The sequence below is a fragment of the Simochromis diagramma genome, unplaced genomic scaffold, assembly GCF_900408965.1.
Source record: "Simochromis diagramma unplaced genomic scaffold, fSimDia1.1 OVJJ01000435.1, whole genome shotgun sequence".
NCBI lineage: Eukaryota > Metazoa > Chordata > Actinopteri > Cichliformes > Cichlidae > Simochromis > Simochromis diagramma.
Window position 1 is genome coordinate 101384 of NW_024386864.1, and position 11753 is coordinate 113136.

The window sequence follows — 11753 nt, forward strand, 5'->3', positions numbered from 1 at the left end:
GGACTTCCCTGTAATCTTTAAAGTGGTATTAAGGAATAGCTCTCCAGGCTTTTTAAAGTGTTTCTGATTTTTAATCCAGGGCTTGTATTTGACCACTTTTTGTCTGTTAAGACCCTTCACACTAATCTCTGAAACATTCAAACATAAACAGACACCTAAGTCACGGAAAGGACCAGAAAACTTAACAAAGAACCAATTTTAAATTGTATCTGTACACATTTACTTGCAGCCTATTGCAAAAAAACAAAAGCCCACATCATTTGTTCTCACTTCTTTAGTTGAAGAATGCAGTTAATAACACCGTTAACACAGACTGACCTGGCAAAACACGAAAAAATAAGGGGGTGGTTCAAGACTTTTGCTCGGTACTGTATAAGAAATGGAAATGTGCACCTCACAATGTATCGCTGCACTTCGGCAGTACTGTGAAGATCAAATGTTTTTTCCTTCCCGATGCATGTGAAAGGTTAAGACTTACATCTCCAAATGTACTGGAACTGATTTGAACCAGAGGACTCAGCCACACTGTTACTATGTACTGCATAAACACGTTTACCGATGAAGGTAAATCAGACGCTGTCCTGACTGTGTGGCTACATTTTGTGCTGAAAGCATCAAATCAATTGAATATGATTAACTTGCTATGAGAGGTTTTTACTCCAAGTGTGACTTTTTCTGGCTTCATACACCTTTCAGGGTCAAATTCAAGCACTTTGTGAGCACGTTTAATGTCCATTTTCAACATTTTCCAGCACATTACCATAAAAAGGATGCATATTTCACTTCGCATCACCTGAATAAGACCACGTGAAAGGCCAAATTAATAAGTCTTCTCATCAGATATTGATGCTTCTTTCTTATGTGACACAAAAAACAGGAGGAGACCGATCTTTGCTTGTGTTGTTTTTTAAGTTCATTCATTCAAAACTAACTGTAAGACGCTTAACTACATTGCAGTCTGTGTTATTGTTGTAGACCTAATTATCACCTTTAAAGTGTTTGTACTAATAACATCATGTAGAGTAAGACAGGCATAGAGAACAGCACTGACTGGGAGAGGCTTTGAACAGATGACATACTCAGATCAATTCAACACTTTAGACTTTAAAAATGCACAAGCGTCTTTCAAAAACCCATTTATTTAATCTATCATCATTGATATTATTATGTACAGTTATAATGTACTGTTCATCTCCCTTAAATAAACAGGCAGCCTTAAAGTGTGAAATAGTCACTTGTCTACTGTCTCAGTGGCTGATTGTGCCCCACAGGCCTCAATGTCAGCTTGAAGCCATTATGTTTCAATTGTTTAATGATAAACAGATTTTGAATGAAAGCGAGGAAACTTCGGTAGCACAAAAAAGTGCCTATTCTTTGTTCCCATACGGTTCAGTCATATTACCGTCATTTCCCCCTAAGCTGTTCCCAAAGACACCAGGTTAATACTTGAAAAGGCTGCAGCGATACACAAAAATATCATCAATATTCTGTTTACTTGGTGACAACGTCGCTTTTAGCCTTCAATCAGAAAGCCTGACGTTGGCTAGTTAAGCATCGGGCTAACGTTTAACGCTTTCACTTGAGGGAAGTAACTCGTATTACTGCTACTGCTGTGTAATCTTGGTTCAATTCACAGCATATTCTACAAGTTACCCTGCAATAACTAACTGTTAGAATAGCGCCACCGTATTGTATCGCACTGAGTGCACTTCAATCCTTTATCCCGCGAGTTTGCTAGCTAGCAAAATAATAATACCAAGTTTAAACAAATAACATGTGTAACATACACACTCGAGAAAATTATTTACTAGTACTTACGCAAACTCCCCCGTTGTGAAAACGTACAAATCCTTCTTGTATTTTTCGTTTTCCAGCAAACACTCATTAAAACGGCCTTGTCGCGGGGTCCTCTCCTAAACTTCTCCCGAACAAATACAGGCGTAGTCAGAAAGCATTCAGTGAGGATAATTTATTCTGCCGGCCTCCCAGGTGCACAAAAAGTTATTTACAAAGAAAATAGAACTGACTTAAGTCATCACAAACAAACATCTATGTACAAAACACAGTCTGCATGTTACCCTCTCGGTAACAGCTCTCTGGAGAGAAGAACACAGGTAGGCCCTGACCGCCTTCTCTTAGCCCCTCCCACTAGGCGTAATGGTCATCTCTTTATTATTTCTTTTATCAAACAGTCTTTCCCCCTCAGCTTATTTCCTGCTGTATTCCTACAATACATATATGTATATACAGACATTTATGGCCATTTCCAGGCAGCCTACAGTGTTTCACAATAACACAAAACAAACCAAAAAATAATGCAGTTCACGTGACCCTCCAAGCGCGCGCGAACCCATTATTTAAACCCCGGAACACTATGCCATCGGCTTGCATAACCCCGCATAATCGGCGACCACAGCGTGTCTCTGCGACCGGCTTTATTAAAAGGTAAGTGGGAAAATATGTTGGCCACCCTCTGCGCTGCTCACCATATACCCCTCACCCCTTTTGTTTATCTGCCCGGTCGACGAAAAGACGCGCGGCCACGGTGATTGTAGAAACTAATGGTGGTGCATGTATGCGCCCAGATCGGCTGTCTGCGGCTCGGGACGGTGTAACTCCGTCACATCATCCCCTTCCACCCGGAGGTTGGCGTTGTGCGGCAACCTGGAGAGATAATCTGCCACTACATTGAGCTTGCCTGGTCTGTGACGGATGATGAATCTGAAAGGCTGCAGTGAAAGGTACCAGCGTGTCAGTCGGCTGTTATGGTCCTTCATGGAATGGATCCAGGTGAGCGCTCGATGATCAGTTTCCAGCTCAAACTCTCTTCCAAGTAAATAATACCTGAGTTTCTCCAGTGCCCACTTAATGGCCAAGGCCTCCTTCTCCACCGTTGAATAGTTGGTCTCCCGGGGCAGCAGCTTGCGGCTTAGGTATAGGACCGGATGCTCATCTCCAGGGTCCCCTTGGGCCAACACTGCTCCCAGGCCGCTTTTGGAGGCATCCACCTGGACCAGAAATCTCTTCTTGAAGTCTGGGCTCCTGAGAACTGGGGTCGTACACAGGCAGGTTTTCAGCCCTTGGAAGGCTTGTTCACATTCCGCTGTCCATATGACCGGATTCCGTTGGTTCTTGCTGGTCAATGCAGTAAGGGGAGCCGCAATAGTTGCAAACTGGGGCACAAATCTTCGGTACCAGCCAACCAACCCCAGGAAAGACCGGACTTCCTTTTTGGTGCGTGGCCGAGGGCAGTTCTGGATAGCTTCCACTTTATCCATCTGCGGGCGCACCTCACCTCTGCCCACTTGGTAGCCAAGGTAGCGGGTCTCCTGCCGTGCCCACTCACATTTAGAGGGGTTAAGGGTCAACCCCGCCTTATGGATTCTTCCCAGGACTTCGGACAGGTGCTGCAGATGCTCCTCCCAGGTGTTGCTGAAGATCACTACATCATCCAGGTAGGCGGCACTATAGGGGTCACACCCCTGTAGCAACTTGTCCATCAGCCTTTGGAAGGTGGCCGGTGCCCCATGTAGGCCAAATGGCATCACCGTGAACTGGAACAGGCCGGCAGGTGTCCGGAAGGCGGTGTACGGTCGAGAAGACTCCTCCAGTGGTACTTGCCAGTAACCTTTGCACAGATCCAAGGTGGTGATGTACCTGGCCGCTCCGATCTTCTCCAGCAAGTCCTCGATTCGAGGCATGGGGTAGGCATCAAACTCGGAAATGGAATTAAGCTTCCGGAAATCAATGCAGATGCGTAGTGAGCCATCTTTCTTGAAGATGATGACCACCGGGCTACACCATTCTGAGCAGGACGGCTCTATCACCCCAAGCTCCAGCATCTTCTCCACCTCCTGTCGCAGTTTATCCACTAAGTGTTGTGGAACCCGGTATGGACGTTGGAGGATGGGATGGCCATCCTTTAGGTGTATCAAATGTTCGACAAGGGTGGTCCTGCCGGGGTTAACTGAACACAGAGATGGAGTCTCCCAAAGGACTTGGAATAGCTCAGCAGCCTGCTGTGGGGTAAGATGAGTCAGCACCGGAGACATTGGATCGGCTCCCTGCTCGGGTTCTGTCTTCCCTTCTCTTGGCACTTCTCTTGCCATCAGCGCTTTCGCAGGGGCCTGGTGGGGACGCTCTTCCCATTCTTTCAGGAGATTCACATGGTAAGTCTGCTTCTGTTTCCTCTTTTCAGGATGATGAATCTCATAGGTCACTGGCCCCATTCGGCGAAGAACTGTGTATGGCCCTTGCCATTTCGCCAGCAGTTTACTGTTGGATGAGGGGAGAAGTAACAACACCTTTTGACCAGGTTGAAATTCACGTTGCCGGGCCTGTTGGTCATACCAAGTCTTCTGGCTTCGTTGAGCTTCTCGCAGGTTGACCTCAGCCTCTTCATGGTATCTCCCCAACCGATCTCTCATTTCCAGCACAAATTGCACCACTCCTTTATCATTTGGAGTAGAAGCAGGAGACTCCCAACCCTTCCGGAGGAGATCCAACGGCCCCTGCACATCCCAACCATAGAGTAGCTCGAATGGTGAAAAACCAGTGGAAGCCTGGGGAACTTCTCTGTACGCAAACAGCAGGAAGGGTAGCCACTGGTCCCAGTCTTTCCCAGTGTCTGACACAAACTTCTGCAACATCCTCTTCAGAGTTTGGTTGAACCTCTCCACCAACCCATCTGTCTGTGGATGGTAAGGTGTCGTCCTGATGGCAGAGATGCCTAGCTGATTGTGGAAGAGCTGCATCAACCTAGAGGTAAAGTTAGTCCCTTGGTCGGTCAAAATCTCATCTGGTATCCCCACCCGGGAGAACAGCTGTACCAGTGCACGCAGAACATTGGGTGCTGTGAGCGCACGCAGGGGGAATGCTTCTGGGAAACGAGTCGCATAATCACACACCACCAAAATGTACTGATGACCCCGACTACTTTTTACCAGAGGACCCACAATGTCCATAGCTATCCTACGGAAGGGGGTGGAGATGACCGGAAGTGGCTGTAGCAGTGCCCTGTCAGACTTGCGAGCTGGACATGTTTTCTGGCAGATAGGACATGTACGGCAATATTTTTGTATGTCTGTGTACATTGACGGCCAAAAAAAACGTGAGCTAACTCGCATATAGGTTTTTTGGCGACCCAAATGACCTGCCCAGGGGAGGGTATGTGCTAGGTGCATAATGAGGGGTCTACAACTAGAAGGTATCACAAGCCGTTGGTGGTCACCGTCAACTGCATACAACACATTTTTGTCAACAATGAACTTCTCTTTCCCTCCCCATTTCCCAGTTCCCCCTTCAGTCACATTGGCAAACAAAACTTTCAACGTTTCATCCTCCCTTTGCAACAAAGTGATATTTTCTGGCACATCCCATTTCATGTTCTTAGTGTCCGGCCCCTTTGACCATAGCTGCTTCTCAAAGCGGCGTTGGCGGCGGGATTTTCTTGGCCCATTAGTGCCACCCTCGCACAGACTACTGTCAAAGTCTGGCAAGGGTTGGCATCCAGCCTTCGCCTGGGCTCTAGTGACCACTGGGCCAGACACATTTAATTTAGCAATCCCCTTATCCCCCATCTCAGTCTCTGTCCACTGTTCTTCTTTTTCTTGCAGCAAATCCATGAGTACAGGCAAGTCCATCCCCAGAATAACCTCTACAGGCAAGTTCTGTACCACCCCCACTGATAACAGGTATGGCTGTTCATTAATAGTCACTGTTACCTCCACTTTTGGGTATGGATGTTTATCACCATGCACACATAAAACTTCTTCCTGTCTGCTATAGTCCACACTGTTCACTGGTACCAAACTATGCTTAATTAAAGACATAAAACTACCAGTGTCCAGCAAAGCAGTAGCCTGCTGACCATTGACCTTCACTTTTTTATAGCGTTGCACATCCACTGGCGGGACCCTTGTGGGCTCCATCTCCAGCCGGGGTGCATAGCAGGCACCAGTGACTTTAGCCTTCCGGATAGGGCATACCGAGGCTTTATGACCTGGCTGCTGGCAATAATAACAAAGAAAGTCCTTACCCGCCCCTCGTAAGTTGGATGCCTTGGGGTTTTCGGGTGGCTCTGGGTTGCTCTCCCTCTTCAGAAGACCCGATGATGGGAGTGGTGGTCGCTGTGGCGTCCCAGATGAGCGTGCAGGTGGTGCTCCTTTACGCGCATTAAAGTACTGTGACACCAGCTTAGCGGCGGTCAGTCCATCTGCTGGCTCATGCTCCCTCACCCAGGTCCTCACCTCCCCTGGAAGCACGCGGATTAACTGCTCCAAGATGATAGCTTCTCCCATCTCTTCTTTCGTATGCTGCTCTGGTCGGATCCAGCGCCGATAGAGGCCCTTCAGGCGATAATAGGTCTCTGTGGGGCTCTCACCAGGTGGAACTGTATTGGATCGGAACCTCTGCCGATACGTTTCAGGGGAAATGTCAAATTTGGTTAGCAAAGCAGCTTTTAAATCTTCATAACGATGGGCTCTTTCTTCATCCATTGCAGTGTAGGCCTCCAACGCCTTCCCTGATAGCAGTGGAACTAGACGACAGGCCCATTCACTCTCTGGCCATCTCCAGGTTCTGGCCACTCGCTCAAAACGCAACAAATAGTTCTCAATGTCTTCCCCCATCTGATAGGGTGGAATTTTTGGCCCAGCAGATCGCATCCCCTCTGAGCCTGTCTGGTCGAGGCTGCTGGTCACTGCTTGTGACTGACGAGAGGGAACCTCTGCTGGGGGATCCCGGTATCCTCTTTGACGTGCAGGTGTAGGCAGTACCATTCTGGGGCTGCTTGCTGTTGCAGTGCTTGGTGTGGCCGCTGCTGTGGTGCTTGCTCTGGCTGGTGCTTGAACTGGACTTTGCTGACCAGCAAAATCTGAGTGCAGCTGCGCATTGGGAGGGGAAACAGTCCTCAGCCCCCTGAGTTCTGCCAAAAAAACCTCCTCTCTCCTTTGCTGTCCCGCCAGGAAGTCCCTCATTATCGCAATCAGCTCTCCATTTGGGTCACGTGCTGAGGTCGAAGCTGTAGGCAATTCTGGACCAATCCTGCCGGAAACCTCCTCCTCCTCCTCTGCTGAAGAAGACGACGCCGGCACTGTGTCCCATGCCAGCTCCTCTGCTGTCTTCTCCACTTGAAGCTCATGCTGCTGGGACCGCAGCCCTGTGCGCTTAACTGGGAGGCGCGTTTTCCTCTTCCGACTAGCCATCCCACTCCTGACACCATATGTCGCGGGGTCCTCTCCTAAACTTCTCCCGAACAAATGCAGGCGTAGTCAGAAAGCATTCAGTGAGGATAATTTATTCTGCCGGCCTCCCAGGTGCACAAGAAGTTATTTACAAAGAAAATAGAACTGACTTAAGTCATCACAAACAAACATCTATATACAAAACACAGTCTGCATGTTACCCTCTCGGTAACAGCTCTCTGGAGAGAAGAACACAGGTAGGCCCTGACCGCCTTCTCTTATACCCCATAGCCCCTCCCACTAGGCGTAATGGTCATCTCTTTATTATTTCTTTTATCAAACAGTCTTTCCCCCTCAGCTTATTTCCTGCTGTATTCCTACAATACATATATGTATATACAGACATTTATGGCCATTTCCAGGCAGCCTACAGTGTTTCACAATAACACAAAACAAACCAAAAAATAATGCAGTTCACGTGACCCTCCAAGCGCGCGCGAACCCATTATTTAAACCCCGGAACACTATGCCATCGGCTTGCATAACCCCGCATAATCGGCGATCACAGCGCGTCTCTGCGACCGGCTTTATTAAAAGGTAAGTGGGAAAATATGTTGGCCACCCTCTGCGCTGCTCACCATATACCCCTCACCCCTTTTGTTTATCTGCCCGGTCGACGAAAAGACGCGCGGCCACGGTGATTGTAGAAACTAATGGTGGTGCGTGTATGCGCCCAGATCGGCTGTCTGCGGCTCGGGACGGTGTAACTCCGTCACAGGCCTCCAGGCACATTAGCGCACTCACCCCCGACTGATCAGGGAGGGGGTGGGGGGTCACACATTGAAACAGACTAACGTGCAGAGGTACAGCCCAGGCAGAGAAATGTTGCTTTTAGACTTTGCGACTCGTTTTATTTCTCTATCTGATAAGAAAACAATTCAATCAGATAGTTATTTGTGGTGAATGAAATACGGTTACAGTTTCAAGAAGTTTTAAGCACCAAATCCGAAATCCAAGCACTGCAATATTAAAATCCAATTCAATTTCTTGTTTGCTCCGAAATCTACGACATGACTATATACAGAAAAGCTTGACATGGTATGCAAAAAAAAACCCCCGAAGACAATACAAATACATGAACAAAAAATGTTTTAACTGTCAGTTATGTCATTTTAAAATTTTCCAAAACTAACATTTTCTTTGGTTGACTGATATTAAATTGATTAGGGTCAAGTCTAGTGTGAACAATATTACACAAGCAAGCACGTGTGCGCATGCGCACATTAGAATCCCTTCGCTCGCTTCTCATATGTGCGCATGCGCACATATTAGAATCACTTCGATCGCTTGTGATGCGGTAACTTTGCTTTGATCCTTTCTGACGTCATAACTTTGCTTTGATCCCAAAACCCATAAATAGGAGCGCTCACCTGTTACTTTATGCTTAACGGACGTTGACCTGCAGCAACTAAAACCCTTTCGAGAAGTTTTGAGAGCAATTTACGAGAGAAACCAAAACAAGTTCAGTTTTGTTTCTCACCAATCCACAGCGCAAACAGACACATTACACCATGTCAGCCAACCCATCCTTCGGCTCAGATGAGCTTGGAATATCTAAAGGGACCATTTTGGGAGATCACCACATGGTGGAGGCTTTCCTTGGAGACGGAAGCTTTGGTGTTGTAACGAGATGTCGCGATACAAAAAACAACAAAACGGTTGCTATTAAAGTCAACAAGAGCGACCCTGAAATTCTGCTCCAGGCAAAACTGGAAATTTTCATCCTGGAGCAGCTACGACGCTTGGATCCAGACAGGTGCAACATTGTCGAATGGAACGGCTATTTCCTCGATGGAGAGCGCATTTGCTTGAATTTCGAACTTCTCGACCAAAGCCTGTGGGACTACATTGGGGACCGGAATAACCGAGGTCTCCCAATGAGAGAAATCAGGCCAATTTTGCATCAGCTCGCAAATGCTCTGTTCCACCTGGGTTCTGTGGGAATAGTGCATGCTGACCTCAAACCTGTCAACATCATGGTTGTGAACCGCAGTGAGTCTCAAGTCAGAGTCAAACTCATAGACTTTGGCATCGCATGTAACACCTCTGCAGTGATTCCTGGTGACTGTGTGGGGACAATTGGTTATTGTGCACCTGAGATTATGCTTGGCACTCCATATGATGAAGCAATCGACATGTGGTCTCTGGGGCTGGTAGCTGTGGAGCTTGCTACAGGGGTGCCTCTCTATCCTGGGGAAGACGATTATGACGTTTTGAAATTCATAATTGAAACTCAGGGTCAGCTACCAGATCATCTCCTAGAGTCTGGCTTGTACACTGACAGCTATTTCATCGAGGATAACCACAACGAACAGCGCTGGACATTTAAGACCCCAGAACAATTTCAATACGAGACAGATTATCGATCCAAGGAAACTCGATCGATAAAACTTAAGTGTCTCGATGACCTCGAACAACTGTTGAAAGTTAGGCAAGGACCGGAAAATGGCCAAACATTATTTGTAAGGCTAATCAAAGAAATGTTGGCCTTGGATGCAAATCAGCGCATAACACCCTCGGAGGTTCTGAAGCATCCCTTTTTCGACCCTGGCCTCTCAAGGAGAACCCCCTGCACGGACATGAATAGTACAGGGGGAGAACTCCTTGTGCTCTCTCAGCAGCCTTCAAGCTGGAAAAGTCATGGATCGCAAAAATTCAGCTGCAGTTTCCAAAACTCAGTTGAATTTCCTCAAAAAAGAGACATCAACACCTCAGCCAACCCATCTGCCTCTGAAGATGATCTTCAAATAACAGAAGGGACCATTTTAGGAGATCACCACGTGGTAGAGGCCTTCCTTGGAGAAGGAGGCTTTGGTTTGGTAACCAGATGTTGCGATACAAAAAACAACAAAACGGTTGCTATTAAAGTCAACAAGAGCGACCCTGAAATTCTGCTCCAGGCAAAACTGGAAATTTTCATCCTGGAGCAGCTACGACGCTTGGATCCAGACAGGTGCAACATTGTCGAATGGAACGGCTATTTCCTCGATGGAGAGCGCATTTGCTTGAATTTCGAACTCCTCGACCAAAGCCTGTGGGACTACATTGGGGACCGGAATAACCGAGGTCTCCCAATGAGAGAACTCAGGCCAATTTTGCATCAGCTCGCAAATGCTCTGTTCCACCTGGGTTCTGTGGGAATAGTGCATGCTGACCTCAAACCTGTCAACATCATGGTTGTGAACCGCAGTGAGTCTCCCGTCAAAGTCAAACTCATAGACTTTGGCATCGCATGTCCTGCTTCTGCAGTGATTCCTGGTGACCATGTGGGGACAATTGGTTATTGTGCACCTGAGGTTATGCTTGGCATTCCATACGACAAAGCAATCGACATGTGGTCTCTGGGGCTGGTAGCTGTGGAGCTTGCTACAGGGGTGCCTCTCTATCCTGGGGAAGACGATTATGATGTTTTGAAATTCATAATTGAAACTCAGGGTCAGCTACCAGATCATCTTCTAGAGTCTGGCTTGTACACTGACTGCTATTTCATCGAGGATAACTACAACAAACAGCGCTGGACATTTAAGACCCCAGAACAATTTCAATACGAGACAGATTATCAATCCAAGGAAACTCGATATATAAAACTTAAGCGTCTCGATGACCTCGAACAACTGCTGAAGGTTAGGCGAGGACTGGAAAATGGCCAAACATTATTTGTAAGGCTAATCAAAGAAATGTTGGCCTTGGATGCAAATCAGCGCATAACACCCTCGGAGGTTCTGAAGCATCCCTTTTTCGACCCTGGCCTCTCAAGGAGAACCCCCTGCACTGACATGAATAGTACAGGGGGACAAAACCTTGTGCTCTCTCAGCAGCAATCATCGTTTGGGTGGCCAGAATTCTAGGGGAGCTAGAAAATTCTTGTGGAAAAAAAGCCCAAAACAATAACATCAACAAAAACAACCAATGAATGTGGTCTTAAACTTGGGCACAATTTGGCTTGAAATCCATCAACTAATCTCTCAATATTCAAAGCGGAGCAGCAGACAACTTACCATCACATCAGTCCTTCAATCAGACCTACAACAAACGTCTTCCTTCTCTCACCCCAACCGGTCGCAGCAGATGGCCGCCCCGACCTGAGCCTGGTTCTGCCGGAGGTTTCTTCCTGTAAAAAGGGAGTTTTTCCTTCCCACTGTCGCCAAAGTGCTTGCTCATAGGGGGTCATATGATTGTTGGGTTCTCTGTATGTATTATTGTAGGGTCTACCTTACAATAATACATACAGCCTTGAAGTGACTGGTGATGTGATTTGCTGCTGAATGAATTGGGAACTAATTGGAAATCTGGATATTAATTAAATAAACCTGCTTTGAGCATCAATTAATTGTTGTTTGAAATTCTTTATAAATATATAAATATAGTGCCACTCTTCTACTGTTTAAATTGCAACTGTTTAAAACTGACTAATTTATTCACACACTTGAGTAAGTAAATGGCCTGTATTTGTACAGCGCTTTACTTAGTCCCCAAGGACCCCAAAGAGCTTTACACTACATTCAGTCA

General features: G+C 46.9%; 1 protein-coding gene across 1 annotated transcript; it reads left to right on the forward strand.

Annotated features, from left to right (window-relative positions):
* Positions 1-8471: 8471 nt before the first annotated feature.
* Positions 8472-11113, forward strand: LOC120733282 (homeodomain-interacting protein kinase 1-like). The gene has a single exon (XM_040031380.1). The coding sequence runs from the start codon at positions 8756-8758 to the stop codon at positions 11090-11092; it is 2337 nt and encodes a 778-aa protein (XP_039887314.1). The 5' UTR covers positions 8472-8755; the 3' UTR covers positions 11093-11113.
* Positions 11114-11753: the final 640 nt, after the last annotated feature.

Excerpts from the sequence above, each read along its gene's own strand:
- LOC120733282 (XM_040031380.1), top strand. The coding sequence starts at position 8,756 with ATGTCAGCCAACCCATCCTTCGGCTCAGATGAGCTTGGAATATCTAAA.